Genomic DNA, 16,750 nt, shown 5'->3' with positions numbered 1-16,750 from the left:
GTACATCACACACGCAACGCTTTTTAAGCTCTCGTGCCAGTGGGGCCTTAAGGGTTTTTCCAGACTCGATGCTAGCATAGAAAAATAAAAGTAAAGTAAGAGTGGTAACTCCATAGTACGAGTAGGCACATCAGTTTTCTTACCAAAACGAGAGTTATTTCGTAGTCGACATCTAGCGTCAAGTAGCGGAATTTATCAGTACTGTTAGTTGTCGCGACGAACGAAAACTCTAATTAATGCTCAACAATTTTCAGCTAATATTATAAACGGATAAACCGGAACTCTATTTTCAACTCCTTCTGCTTGTAATATTAGTTGTAAATTGTTTTAGTAGTACATCTTTCGTCAGTAACGACATCTGGTGTCAAGTAGCAGTACTGATAAATCCCCTACTTGACGTCAGATGTCGACTACGAAATAACTCGTGTTTTTTTAAATGATGTTAATTGTCCGCGAGGCGGTTCCTGCCACTTCAAGGGTTATATTTCTCTATGATGCTAAGAATTGAACTATTTTCCATGAAATGTTTCAGGTGACGGTTAAAATGATTTTACATAAAACCACCTACCTATTTATAACAGGGACTAGGCATCATAATAACCACTAGGCTCTTCGCATCGTCCATGCCTTATCACTCCAATTTGCAGCCCAGTATTTGCCAAATTCCGCTGCGCGCATTGAAACTCGCACATATTGTTGTACGTCACTCCGTTGGAGGCGCAGAGGGGCATGTAGATCCTGCCGCAGGGGCAAGAGGGAGGGGAGGGGGGAGGGATGTCTTCGTATGCTGATACCAACACCGTGAGAAGCGAGAACACTGTGAAACCAAACAAAACATTGCATGGGAGTGTAAAGGGAAGTTGTTCAAAAAGTAGGTTAACTTCTGTTAATTCCTTTCAACCTTTGGCAAATTTTAGGGTTCCGTACCCAAAGGGTAAAAACGGGACCCTATTATTAAGTACTCCGCTGTCCGTCTGTCTGTCACCAGGCTTCATGAACCGTGATAGCTAGACAGCTGAAATTTTCACAGATGATGTATTTCTGTTGCCGCTACAACAACAAATACTGAAAAGTACGGAACCCTCGGTGGGCGAGTCCGACTCGCACTTGTCTATTTTTTTTTTTAATATCAAATGATAACGCAGCGTACTACGTAGGCGAACAACACGCGAACGCGAAGCAAAGCGATTCGGCGCGGGGTTAATCAATCCTTTGATACCTATAGAAGTGTGTCAGATATGCTATCTGTGGATAGATACTCTTTGATCATAAATGGCCAAAATAGCAAACCTCTGATTCTACTTTTACATTTCTCAATACTTGCGAACTGCGAACGCGAACGCCGTGGGCCCGCCGCGCCGCTTCGCTTCGCGTTCGCGAGTTGTTCGCTTACGTAAGACGCTGCGTAAGTCTACTACAAAGATAGATATAACTCCGTAATAGATGGATATAGTCTAAGGAAAAAACGTGCCTCGAAAATCACGAAAATTTGATTCTCGATCAGATGGCGCCACTACCTTTGGCCTACTCTCGTATAGAGGGCGCTGACGGTTTCGTTTGTTATTTAACAATTCTAACGCATATCAGTGAAAGAACATGGGTCAAAATCATAAAAATAATTAATGATAATAAAAAAATCATTTATCCATATTTAAATACATTTTATCGTATTTTTATAAATCTTCATTTTTAGTTTTAAAGTGTGTCGATAGATGGCTGTGAATTTACTGTGGTTACAAAATTTACTATGACAGTACCGCTCTATCTTATTATATCCTCTTTGGTCTACTATAAGTAATACAAAATAAAAGGTTGTATTGAAAACATATCTAAATAGACCCGAAAATAAGAAACATGGATGGATGGATGGATGCTGTTATATTTTTTATTAGAAACAAAATAAAAGATAATGCTTTGACTAAAAATGCCCACTGTGCAACTTTGACTATGGAACCAACCCTGTACAGTAGGCCGAGCACATGATTGGCGCGACAGTATCTCGCCGCGAGATAGACTACCCGTCTTTTACTAACTGTATTAATTAAAGATGGACTGGATGGATAAAGAAGACTACCCATGTCGCGGCGAGATACTCTCTCGCGCCAATCATGTACTAGCCCGGCTGGAATCGCGGAAAAATAGTGTGTTTCATACATTTTGGCTGATCAGATGTGGACGTTTTCACCACGCACAATTTGACTAACGGTTCCATGTAGGTGTATATGTACCTACCTACATTCCGTAAATTTCACTATTTATTTCGTTTACGTAAGTACCACTGTATATATCTTCTATGTAAATCAAGAGTTATAAATTTTTACTTACCCAATATTAACTTCATTTTAAAATAACAAAGAAGTCTGTCGGCCTTCCTTGCACTACCTTTATACACCTTAACTTTAATCGGTTTCTTTACAATGGAAAGAATACGTCGTATTTATTGATAAAACAGCAATGTTCTGTGTCGAATCGACGGCTCTTCCGTTACGATTCGCATACATTAACTTGCATTAACAATTGTTTTTGTGGCATAACTATCGCGCGTGGATGCGCCTGTATGTAAGCTTAACTATATAGGTCTACCGTTTAACTGAGGCAGTATTAGGTATGAACTTATTTACATTATGGCCAGCTACGGAGTGGTTGAAGGCTTGATTTTTAATACCTATGATTTATATTTGATTTATAATACCTATGATTTATAGGTATTATAAATCAAAATGCAATATAAAGCCTGACCAGAAATATATGATCATTGTCAAGAGGGCGCTGTTATTCTCATGTATAGGGTGACAGTTCAGTATAGTATGAAAACATTAGTTCCAGTGAAATTCCGCAACATGGCGCGTGATCATATATTCCTAATCAGGCTTTAACTATAAACTGTCTAGTTTTAGTCTTAAATCTTGGTAACCTTCTAGATGAATCACCCCGCAAATCCTTTATTAAAGTAGTAGACCTGGTAGGGGAGTACCCCCTGGTGGTACTGGTACTGCATGGTGAGGAAACCGGTAAATAACCTATATGCTGAGTAGATGACGGGTGATGGGTTAAGAACGAGGAAGTAGTAACTATTCGTTGTTATAAATCTCGGAAATTACACGTAGCTTTAACGATATGGCAGGTATTAAGTAACAATGTTTTATGGATTTTTTTTCTTATACAGATTGGTTGAATTAAATTTTAGATGTCAAGACAAAGTATTAGATACTTACAATATTTGATAGCCCTGGAGAATAATAACTGGATACAGCCTATTCTTCGTTTCATTAAAATTATACTTACACTCACTCCGATGGAAATAGTTTTTTCAATTCTCATGCTCTGAAAGAGGGTCATTGTTGTTCTAAAAGGTGTGCAGAAAATGTTATGTTTCTGCACTAGAGCATTTTACGTTCTAAGTACGATCTTTTTTTTTCACCTCAGCAGCTCGAACAAGCCTACTTTCGTCACTCCCTGGAGTGAGGAAAGTGCGACTTTCCTCACTCCAGGGAGTGAAACAATGTAGCTTTTTAATTTAGTGAAGGCCATGAACTTCATACTTTTATTACATTTTTTTTTATGGTACGGTACAGTACGGTACGGTCCGGTCCGGTCCGGTCCGGTTCGGTCCGGTCTCGTAATGTATCGTATCTTATCGTATCGTACATATTATAATACTTTTTTTCTGTTTATTCTGTGTAATTCGAAATACATTTTAACCTTTAATATGTTCTCACTACTGAGGTGAAAAATTATGTGTGCAACACGAGAGCAAAGTTATTTTACATCTCGTGTTTTTGAGTCCCTCGCTACGCTCAAGATTCTACCTTAGAATCACTCGCTTCGCTCGTGATTCAATTATAGAATCTTTCGCTGTCTCGGGACTCAAAATAAACACTCGCAAGAAAAACCAACTTTCCTCTCTTGTTGCACAAATAACTATTACGATAAGCTATTTAAATTTGGGTTTAAATGGATTTGTTATACAATTTGCATTCTGATGTTTAACTCCTCATTCTATAAATAACGATACTTTTGCCTAAATTGTTAATTGAAAATACCCTCAAGAAATACTAAAAAATTTTTTACTTAGTCATGTTTAAAAAAACACATGCATTTTACTTTCCTCGTATTCGAAATTAAAGTAGTGTTTAACATTTCAGCCTCGGACTATTGACTGCGTCTCACTGCTTTCGAGCGCCAAACTACCTCGGCAGAAATAAGTGCCTTTCATTCCTTGGTTAACAATCTATATATCTACCTATCGATAGTAACGGATAAGACTACGTTTCAGAAGTTCAGTAATTTTCTAATAGCTTTCCTAAAAAAGATCAGATATGTCTCTAATGAGGGCTATCGTTTTTTTGCTCACCAGTTGGCGCCTCTGTTGATGGTGGTCCAAAAGACTATAGAACATCTGTCAGTCATTGATGTGACAAGTGACATTTGACATTTCGAACTATGAAAAATACCACCATCTACACTAGCGCCCCTAGCGGCGAATTCATACGCGTTAGCCCTCATTAGTGTGGCAGAAACTTTTGGCACCTTGTTCTATCAGGTACCTACAATTGACGTGTGTGTATTTTGGAACATTTTTATTTTGTAATTTTTGATTGTGAAGTATATGATTGTAATGATAATGAATAAATAATTTTTGTATTGATGTCGACTATACCTAGGTATCACTAAAAGGTAAAGGTAAGGTAGGTAAGGTATGGTAGGTAGGTAGGTAGGTACGGTAGGTAGATAGATAGGTCGTGCTAGTTAACACGATTATAATAATATATAATAATAATATAATATGTTTATTGCTTTCACATTGGTAAAATTACAGATGTTCTTAATCGATAATGTATCACAACATGACACCCTGTAAGGGTATTGCAATTTTATCTATCTACTCTAAACTAATACATATGTAAATTAAACACAGAGATAACATTACACAAAAGTTATACCTATCTAAGCTATGTATTACTTATATGTCTATTTATGGTATTTATTACAATCAAAATATTCTTGTATAGAATAAAAACAATTACTCGTTAAATAATTTTTCAAGCAGTTAACAAATTTATCATATTTTTGCTCTCCCGCTATTTCCTTTGGGAGACTATTGAAAATTCTTATTGACATATTATAGGGGCTCTTATGTTAAATTAAAGTCCATATATACTTCATAGTATCTTAAGAGCGACCTAAAAACTAACCAATGAGTTATCTTTAAAAACAAATATTTATAGAACTTATATTTGCTGTAAAATAAAATAACAAACAGTGTGCTTGCTGTAGTGGTTAGCCTGGACCGGTTTTACTGGAATAATGCAGATATAACAGGTGAGATAATGGTTAAGTCATGGTTAAGTTAACACACTTACTTGTAGGTACTTATCTATCTAGATAGTCTAGATGTAAATGTAAATAATCTATTCATTAATTCATTGATTAACTCGTTACTACCTCGGGACACAGGTTTCAATTATGCATGTCTAAATTTGATAGTAAAAGTTTCCTTTTTAAAATAGGTTATAATTATTTTATTTGGGTAAATAGCCTAAAAGTAAATACCTAGTCGGAAACTTCGAAGTTTCTACATTAACGATATATACAGGGTGGCCTTAGCCATTGGACAAATCCTGAAATCCCACGTAGGGTTACTTTTCTCAGGAATGCTCTAACATTAATATTTTTTAATAATAACAAAAAAAAATTTTATTTATTTTTATTAGCCTATTTTGGTGTCCCACTGCTGGGCAAAAAAATAAATTTCAAACAAAAGTCATTTCCAAAAGTTGACAACAAAAAGAAACATACTGTCAACACTTGTTGGCAGTTACTTTAAAAAACTGTTATGTAATGTCTCGCATTAATGTCATTGTCATGTCATGTTATGTCTCGCAAAGTTTGCAGTACATTGCTGCTCGGTAAATTTTCAAAAAATAATTACGGGGTCATAATTAAGCGTAACTTACACCGATAAATTCTACATCTGGTTTAATTTATTGCCCGTATTGGATTTACACACTGTATAAGCTAAACGAACGTAAGGTTAACTTGAACGTCGGTTGAAGAATCCCTAGAAGGGCAACCGAAAAAGGAAAATTTGCTTTACGTCGGAATCATGAGTCATTCCTGAAGGTAGACTTGTTAGGATTCCGTACCCAAAGGGTAAAAACGGGACCCTATTACTAAGACTCCGCTGTCCGTCTGTCTGTCTGTCAGCAGGCAGCAGTCTGTCTCATAAACCGTGATAGCTAGACAGTTGAAATTTTCACAGATGATGTATTTCTGTTGCCGCTATAACAACAAATACTAAAAAGTACGGAACCCTCGGTGGGCGAGTCCGACTCGCACTTGGCCGGTTTTTTTTATAAATATTTACGTAAAAAACAAAAATACAGCTACAGGTATAAAATACGCGATAAATATGGGACATTTAGCGACAATAAAAAATAAGTGGCCGGTTCCGGTGAGGTGTCGTGTCGCATCGAGATGTTAATCGTCGTGTCTGCGTGTCGGGATTGAATAATGGGTTTTCACACCTTTTTAATGTTTTAGGCCGTGAGGGCCAAATATGGAAACATGGCCAACCTTTCTTTCAATAACTTTGAAAGATGGTAGGTCTCATACGTCATTTTAAGGCATTGATAACAAAAAAAAGCTCATAAATCCTGACTCCAACATAGTTCCGTATTTGTACACTTGTCCTTAAACTTAGGTATGCTAAATAAATAAATCGTGCAAATACGGGAGGAAGTAGATGCATAAGCAGATCATTATTTTAGGCATTTTACCTTAAGATTTTTGACGCCAACAAGTTAGTTATAGATGTCCACAAGTTAGATATAGATAGAATTTCTCCGAGTGGAAATTTCGCAATTTCAGAAAACTTTCTGACGGCACATGAGTAGGTAACTATTTATATCCATGACCTGTAAGACTGGGTAGGTAAACAATGATCAGCTGCCTACTTCAGATCTCTGTACATAAGGAAAAGAACTAGTGACTAGCCCCGTGTATTTACAGAGATCCTTACATCGAACTGATAAGGCGCGGTTGTCACGATTTTTGCGTAACTTCGCATTATTGTCAAGGGTCTGAATAATCCAGGTCATAATTATCGACCATCGATTAACTGATGTCAAAGAAGCTTTACAACAAAATGAGTTGAACAGAAGGTAGGTACAGTCGCCATTGGATATATCGGAGCGGCCAAGGTGCTTAAAAATATCTGAACACGCGCTCTAGCGCCTTAACAATAGAGGCGTGTTCAGATATTTGTGAGCAGCTTAGCCGCTCCGATGTAATTGATGGCGACTGTACTTTGAACTGAGGGCCAAAATCGAAAAACTTTATCTGCCTGTCGCTCAAATATTTCTATGCATGAGTAATTGAGCAATAGAGAGGCAGATAATGATTTTCGTTTCGACGTTGGCGGTAGGCCGTAGGCGTAGGTAAACCTAGTACCTATATCACACTTATATTGGTACAAAATAAAGCAATACCTAACTAAAGAAATGACACTAAGACATATATTATATAATACTTATGTCAAGTACAAATACTTATTTGTACCTACTTGTCTTATTGCAGTGATACAATACAGGCGTATAGTCACTTAATACCCACTGGACTATAGTCACATCAACTCTGTCTTCTAAATCCCAGGGGGCCTAGCCAAGGTGACAATGGTTGATAGAAACGGTAGTCACGTGACTTTTCGTAATAGCATCGTCATCCCGATACATTTTTTTTTCGATACATCTTGGATAGGCCCCCTGATACTGAAATGATCGTTCGATTGTTTCATCTACTACTCAACTGTTCATATACTAAAACCTTACACGATTAGGGCCTACATTAGCATAGGTACTAAATAACGAACAAATCTGTTTGTCCAACACATTTTTTTATTTTTTATTCTTTATTAAGAGGCCGGTGTCGATTTTAGTCGCAAAAATGTAAAATTGATAGATTTCTTCGATGAAATTGTACACCTTTTGTTACCAAATTTAAATAACAAGTACTGGTTTCTATTAGCACGTCTTCTTATCTTGCCTTTTATCAGATCAATTTTTTGAAAACAGACTCACTAAATTAGTAATGATTTTTTTCTAAAGGACGTTTAGGTAAACGCGCGTAAAGCATTGATTTTGTCGCTCTTATTTGTAAATTTCGTAAAGTTTGGACTGCTAAAAATGGTAAATTTGTATTACACATATTCTGTACTTGGCCTTTATCAGATTACATTTTTGTTATATGACTTAGAATTCGAGGAAATGAAAGTTAAACTAATTCAATTTTCTCCAGAAATTACTTCAAAACAAGTTACAATTTCTCTGAAAAATCGACTTAATTTCAACGTAATTTGGATACTTGAACAATCTACAACATTTGCTGAAACTATTCTTATACATCAATTTGTATAATTTACCACCATAATTTTTTGATGAATTTTTAAAAACTGCCCATTCTCTTCACATATTACCGGTGAAGCACGCTCGCGACCTCATTATTAAAAGGCAAGATGAGAAAACGTGCTAATAGAAACCAATACTTGTTATTTAGATATTACGTAACAAAACAAGTATAATTTCAACGACTAAATGTATCAATTTAAAATTTTTGCTCCAAAATCGACTACGGCCTCTTAAGCTTCTGTACCGTTATTTGAAGCCTATTTAATATTTGAGAGAGCGATGCAGTTTGTCAGTGACGAGCCGGTTCACGATTGGCTGACAGTGCTGACACCTACCGACATGTACTCTAGTTTAAGTACCCACATCACACATTTCTGTCCCTCTGAATACCTTTTATCGGAAATGGCATTCGATAGGTAGGTATTACATAACCCAATGGAACTGTAATTGTCATGAAACATTTGTCTTCGCTCATTTCGGACACACTCCATTAAAATGTGATACACATCTTCGACACGATTACATAAGGTGCATAATTCCGAACTCACTTTACGCATGAGATAGGCGAACTTATCCAATAGAATGTGTCCAGAACGCAATCTTAACAATAAAACTAGATCCTCCAGCAGGTCTTATGCTAAAACCTTACACGATAGGGCCTGCTTATAGCCTATAGGTACTAAATATAAATAATGATGAACAACTCTGTTTGTCCAACACTCATATTGTCTGTTTCGTTTGTACATACTACACTGTTAGCTCAGAACTGGCACAACATGACTGTTTACCGATGCGATGCTGTGATTCCTGATTACTTCGAAAGTGACGTCATTAATGAGGTCTTGGATTTACCTGTCAGTAAGTACTTCAAAATGACGCCACAAGGTGAATGTAGAAATTGTGTAACAACTGCGTAGGCCTTTGATAGGTATGTATACACGGTGGCTAAAAAATAAGTGCATTCCCGTTGACAGGGAGGTTTTAGGATTATACTGAGCAACTTTTACTATGGAACCAACCACGAAATCGCGAAAAAATTTTTAGCCACCCTGTATATAATCCAGTAACTTTGTCGCCTGAAAGTACGGGGTTCTTTTGCCTCAAATCCGGTACCTAGTTCTGATTTTTTGCTAACTTGTCTATGATAATATTCGACTCGACGGAAGGAAAAAGGGGCGAAGGCTTGAATCGTGAAAGAAATGCCGAGTGATACCTACGTACCTAAGTACGTACTACGCGGTACTACGTAGTGTAGTGTAGTGTACCTACGTAAGAACGGCTAAACTGAGGCCGTACGTCGTTCTATATCTTCAAGTAATTGTAAGGAAACTGGACTAATCCACTACAACAACAGCCTTTTTTTGTTGCCGAAGGGGTTAGGGGTCATATGAAGTTGGATAAAAATATGTGCGTGTATCAATTCTTGCAAAATAATGTTGCCGAGCGAACCGTGATAAAATATCTTTTTACGTACCTACCGTTTTTACCCTTTGGGTACGCAACCTTAAAAAGGATAATGTAGTAACTTAATTTAATTGTATTCAATTATTTTAAAAAGGAGGTTGTGGGTTGTGGGTAGATCTAGTATTTGTGATATACGCATGTGGGTAAAAATAAAGTAAGAGTCAGTCTCAGCCCGAACTTGGTGTTTGATTTACATCCTTAACAGACTAAACAAAAAGCGATTACGAAAATTGATAATTGTGAACGCAGCTTGAATTTAACAAAATTTTGCGGTTTTTATTTTTTAATGTGGGTATGCGCTGCATTCAAATGGACGGATTCTCGGTAACCGGTGTTACGTACGGTGTTAGTTTAAGCATGGTACTGTCATAGTAAATTTTGTAACCCCAGTAAATTCACTGCCATCTGTCGACACACTTTAAAACTAAAAATAAATATTTATAAAAATACGATAAAATGTATTTAAATATGGATAAATGATTTTTTTATTTGCATTAATTATTTTTATATGATTTTGACCCATGTTCTTTCACTGGTATGCGTTAAAATTATAAATAACAAACGAAACAGTCAACGCCCTCTATACGAGTGTAGGCCAAAACTAGTGGCGCCATCTGATCGAGAATCAAATTTTCGTGATTTTCGAGGCACGTTTTTTTCTTAGACTGTATTCATAATTATACAGTCAAGATGTGTTTAGTCAAGGTGTATGTCTAGTGCCGTATTGCAGTGTCAAGAGATTAAATAATCCAAGTAAATACTCATTTCTTCTCATTTTCTCAGGTAATTATGATATTCCAAGCGAAATTTTCTTAACGATATTTTGTAAAATTAACAGAAGTGTAAGAAGCCGGTTTAATTAAACGTTCATTATAAGTTCTTCCGTTGTGTGTTAATATTTTATCATTATTAGTCAATAATTTAGAATATTTTGTGTAAAAATATAAACTGTTACTTTACGCTAGGGCTGGACAAAATGTTCATATCATTATTTCTTCACGAGGCATCAATAAGATATTGCAAGTAACCTTTATAACCGACTTCAAATAATAAGATATTACAAGTAACCTTTATAACCGACTTCAAATAATAAGATATTACAAGTAACCTTTATAACCGACTTCAAATAATAAGATATTACAAGTAACCTTTATAACCGACTTCAAATAATAAGATATTACAAGTAACCTTTATAACCGACTTCAAATAATAAGATATTACAAGTAACCTTTATAACCGACTTCAAATAATAACGATTGTTATACCTTTTTGAAGGTGCAGAATTGCGGTGAATTGCGGTGGTGCGAAGGTGGTGCGAAGCCTGCGAAGGTGCGGTAAATTTAAACTTCACTTTCCAACACAGTAAGAGTTAGACCAAGATAAGTCTACAACGATTTTGATAGCACAAATTCAAATTTTCAGTGCAAGTGTTATACGTCATAATTTCATAGAAGTTTGGCAACAAATCCTGTTAATATTCCAGTAATGTGATTGATATCCCAACCCGATTCTTTGCAGATATCCAACAGACCACGTCGGCAATGGTTGCGTCCATCGGCTCGATCCGAAGTTTGTTCGTACCTGTAAGGCTGTAAGTATACTTACTTACCTACTCGTATACCTACCATCACTCATAATAAAACTATCTTTTTACCTCGTATGAGGTCCATAAAATGTGACGTTCTCAAGATAAAGGTACCACATTATGCTTATGGAGAAGTTTGGCAACAAATCCTTTTAATATTCCAGTAATGTGATTGATATCCCAACCCGATTCTTTGCAGATATCCCACAGACCACGTCGGCAATGGTTGCGTCCATCGGCTCGATCCGAAGTTTGTTCGTACCTGTAAGGCTGTAAGTATACTTACCTACCTACTCGTATACCTACCATCACTCATAATAAAATTATCTTTTACCTCGTATGAGGTCCATAAAATGTGACGTTCTCATGATAAAGGTACCACATTATGCTTATGGATTCCGAGATATAAATGACTAACTTTTGCCCGCGACTTCGTCTGCGTGGGGTTAGTAATTTGGGTACCTTAATTCTTAAACAAATCTGCTTTTTAATCCATCCTTTTTTCACCCCCAAATTGGTCCACACTATACATTTCCACCCCATTTTTTACACCCTTAAGGGATGTTTTCCGGGATAAAAGTTATTCTATATCCTTTCCTACAGCTCAAACTATCCCCATACCAAGTTTCATCTAAATCGGTTCAGTGGTTATTGATTCCCCATACAAATTTCCACCCCCCTTTTCACCCCCTTGAGGGGTGAGTTCTGGGATAAAAAGTATCCTATGTCCTTCCCCGGGACTCAAACTATCTGTTTACCAAATTTCAACTAAGTCGGTTCAGCGGTTTAAGCGTGAATAGGTAACACACAGACAGACAGACTTTCGCATTTATAATACTAGCTTTTGCCCGCGACTTCGTCTGCGTGGACTTAGTAACCCCAGCTAGAGTAAGAATAGGGCCTGGAGAAAGTTATAGCAATTATTCAATTTGAGCATATTATGCACACAAATTAGCAGACATTTCATTAATTATCTCAATTCCACCCCGCTTTTTACTTTCTTAAGGGATGATTTTCGGGATAAAACTATCCTATGTCCTTCTCAGGGACTCAACCTATCTCTATGCCACATCTAAATCGATTCAGCGGTTTAAGCGTGAAGAGGGAACACACAGACAGACAGACAGACAGACTTTCGCATTTAGTATGGATATAGTATGGATTAGTATGGATTTTATAAAGGTAAACAAACAGTGTAAAGGAACGGGACCACAATACCTACAAAGTATTAGTAGCAAAGCAGACATTAGATATATTTATATATTTATTTTTTACATGGAGAACCAACAGCTATATGCTAATAACGACATAAATAGTGATACAGAGCCAATTATAGGATCTCACATATAGCAACATGATAATATTTAACACGCACAATATATATATACTTAGATGGTAGTTTCTGGCCGGATGGAATTTCTTTTAGGAGCTCAGAGCTCGCAAAAGAAAGTAAGGCTAATTAGATAACTTGTCAATTTCAAAATGCTAACTAAACTTATTACTTACCTATAACTGCAAGTCATTGAAACGTTCGATCGACGGGGTGCGACAAGTTTGTGGAATGGCTGATCTTCTGGCCCTACAATAGACGTTGCTAGCTTTTGAAAATCCTATCCTGGACATACTTAGTTAGCAAGGAGTTCGGTTACACGGCGCAGTCGGCCGTGGAGACGGACTTTAGTCACAAAAACATTCGATAAAAAAACCCGGCCAAGTGCGAGTCGGACTCGCCCACCGAGGGTTCCGTACTTTTTAGTATTTGTTGTTATAGCGGCAACAGAAACACATCATCTGTGAAAATTTCAACTGTCTAGCTATCACGGTTCATGAGATTCAGCCTGGTGACAGACAGACAGATGGACAGACGGACATGCGGACAGAGAATTCTTAGTAATAGGGTCCCGTTTTTACCCTTTGGGTATACGGAACCCTAAAAAACAGATATTCATGTTAGGTACCTATATACCTAAATAATTTTATAATAGACGCCATTATTTCAGTTGAAAGCAATTTTAAAATTCAACCATCATCTTTGACAATTATTTACGTACCCATTCATATAAAATAGTCTAAAATTGTTTAAAAATCCCAGCACAATTTTTATAAATTGTGTGAACATCTTACGCTGTGCGCGTACAATTATGTTGACTATTTACTAATACTAACGTCAGCATTTTCCACGCAAGTCTCTTCTGTGTGTTTTATTTTTGATTGTATTTTTTCTGCTTAAAGTAATTTTATATTTGAGATTTCGCATGAAACGGCCATCATATTCAGATTAGTTAAAGAAAAATAGTAAAATCTATTTTTCCGGTTCTCTAGATACAGGCTGCGCCTAGTTTGGGGCCGATGGATATTAGCTTAATTGTAAAATCTAATTAATTTCTTATGTCAATTTGTAAAAAATGTTTGGTAAATAAACGATTTGTATTTGTAGCATGGTGAACATGTTGTTACGTCATGCATTTAGCTATTTTGTTACTTGTTAAATTAGTGTGTAACCCCGAGTTCACTAAAGATTTTTTCACATCACCAATTCGAAAAAGGGGTTTTTCTTCCATGCTAGGAGGGATCAAAGTGGCACTTTTCTTCCCTGCTAGGAGGGATCAATTAAGTAACACGTTTCTGTTCTAGGACACTATTTTTGCATTTTTTTGCACATTATTTTTTTAGCTTATAATAATATTTTTAAACATCATAATTACCTCATAGGAGTCATAGGTGATGTGAAAAGCAGTATGTGTCACATGGTAGCAAAATTATTTCCATCTTGGGCGTAACACACTTGAATCCCTCACTACGCTCAGGATTCTACTTTAGAATCCCTCGTTAATCTCGGGATTCTATTATAGAATCCTTCGCTTCGTTTAGGATTCAATGTACGCCCTCGCCGTAAATATGTCATTTTGCTCCCTTGTAACAGTTGTAACACAATCTACTAATTTAGCTTACCTACAAAAAGTGGAATCTTGAGTGTTGCTTTGCGAATTGCGAAAGTTTGGAGGAATGAGAGGTGAACAATAATATTGCTGCCAAGTGAACTAAATTTTCAAGATAAAACAATTACAAATCTAATACCAACTAAGAGTTTGTTTACGGATTTGGCCAAACGGCTGGTTGAGGTCACCGGGGACAAAAGAGTTGGCAGCTTCCTCGCTCAACGAATAAGCGTTGCGATTCAGCGAGGAAATACTGCCAGTATCTTTGGCACTAAGCCCCAGGGACCCTCTTTAGATATAGATTTTTAGTTTATTTTTAGTTAGGTATTAGTTTTAGTTTTGTAGGTAGTTTTAGTAGTTAGTTTTAGTTTTAATTTTTAGTTGTAATTTTTGGTTGTAATTTGTAGTTGTAATTTTTAATTGTCATTTTATTATTAAATCGCCTTTAATAAAAAAAATTGTAAGTGTAAGTATACTAATTCTTGGGACTATCCCAAGAATACAATACCGAACATTCTCCTCACGTGTGAAAGTCAAAATAACCGACATTGGCAAATTCACCCTGTGCAAAATTGCAGGGAGTAAAAGCCCGATAGAAATAAAAAAATAAAAACCCAGGGTTAACCGGTTAAACCGTTAACCGAGTGTCAAATTGTACTGGTAACCATGGTAACTCCAGGTTTAACCGGGTAACCCCGGGTTAGTGAATGGTGCAAGGGGCGCTAAGGCAGCCGTGGTAAGGCTACTGCACTCTAGCACCATAAACGTCCGATTCCTGTGAAGATATGACGTTTTTAGGGTTCCGTACCCAAAGGGTAAAAACGGGACCCTATTACTAAGACTCCGCTGTCCGTCTGTCTGTCGCCAGGCTGTATCTCATGAACCGTGATAATACTAAAAAGTACGGAACCCTCGGTGCGCGAGTCCGACTCGCACTTGGCCGGTTTTTTAAACACTTCATTGCTGCCGTAAGTCGGTGCTGAGTTAGCTAAAGGGGCCTACTGACTATCAGTCCGCCGGACGATATCGGCCTGCCAGTTGTTCGGAACTGTCAAATTTTTGTTCTAACTGACAGGCCTATATCGTCCGGCGGACTGATAGTCAGTGGGCCCCTTTAGACGGACTCAAGGTATAATGGTTTGCCTAGGCTAGGTGAAGTGCTTTAAAGATGTAGATACACAGCCTAGAAAGCGCTTAGGTAAATAATCATGTCACATGGCTGACATGGCATGCGATCTCGCGTCGAGCGTCGCCACAAAAATGATGTAACAGCTTTTTACGTTCACTAATAACAGTGAGAACGTGATGTAAACAATAGTGCAACAGTGATTCCCAGACATTTCAGAGCTTTAGGTCAAAAACAGCTTCACAGAATGTCTTGTTTACTGATGACGCACCGGGGAACCACGCGCGAAACTACTTGTGATATATATGGTCTGCGCTGAGCGGCGGGCATCATTCGGAGACTGACTGTCACAGTGCGATCATAATTTGATATAGTTAAAACTGTTTTATAACGATTACAAGATGTATAAGTTTGGTAAGTATTTTATTTAAAAAAACTGTCTTTATGCCTTCGCGATAATTCTTTGCCATTTTAAACGTAATAGGTAGGACATAAGACTTTTAAAACTATTTTGTTAGAAATATTATATATTTTCGTAATAGTGAAAAGCGCCTTATTAAAAATAAGCAAGTCCCGTACTACAAAATTATGCAAGTTACATATTATATCTTGTACCTATTGATTGATTTTAGCTGCATTAAAGTCTGACGCAATGCATTTTATTTTTAATAAACTATTAGTTTTAAAATAACGGATTACAATAACATATGTACTATGTAAATAGATTTATCTCCCAGATCAAACATGCAGACATCATCATAATGTCAAGGATAACCAACCGATAGCAGTTTCATTAAGGCTTAAGTAGGTACTTGTTTTATGCGCGTATATTCCGTGTATTGCTAAATTATGGAGAAATTTACGACATATATGTGCCAAAAAATCAAGTCCGACTTGACCTATCAAGTCCGTGGCCGGGTGGTCTGGCGCCTCGGCCACCAGTGGACTTGGTCACTTTTTCTTTAGTGTATGATATCAATTTTAGTTTATAATCTCTAGGTACATACCTAAGTATAGGCAGTTGTGTAACTATTTCAAAAATCGGAATATCCTGACGATTATCCTTGCTTTGTCTTAGCACCATTATTTGCCATTACCTACTGTAGATGGGTAATGGGCCGGAAAATGTGAAGGAATCCTTATCGTCTAATGAACTTAATTGCTGCAATAACAATCTGACTGAAGTACCTGTCGCTCACTTTAATTACCTATAATGTCCTTTAACTACGGC

At 36.9% G+C, this 16,750-nt stretch overlaps 1 protein-coding gene across 1 annotated transcript in view; it reads left to right on the top strand.

Moving 5' to 3' along the window:
* The first annotated feature begins 15,832 nt into the window (after positions 1 to 15,832).
* Positions 15,833 to 16,750, top strand: part of LOC134746505 (serine protease inhibitor dipetalogastin-like) — a 3,093-nt gene continuing 2,175 nt past the window's right edge. The window contains exon 1 of the mRNA XM_063680916.1: positions 15,833 to 15,933. Coding sequence (XP_063536986.1) covers positions 15,921 to 15,933 — 13 coding nt within the window. The 5' untranslated portion in view covers positions 15,833 to 15,920. The remainder of the gene's footprint in view (positions 15,934 to 16,750) is intronic.

Source organism: Cydia strobilella, chromosome 13, assembly GCF_947568885.1.
Source record: "Cydia strobilella chromosome 13, ilCydStro3.1, whole genome shotgun sequence".
NCBI lineage: Eukaryota > Metazoa > Arthropoda > Insecta > Lepidoptera > Tortricidae > Cydia > Cydia strobilella.
Note: the sequence above shows the minus strand (reverse complement) of the source record. Positions and strands in the feature narration are given on the sequence as shown.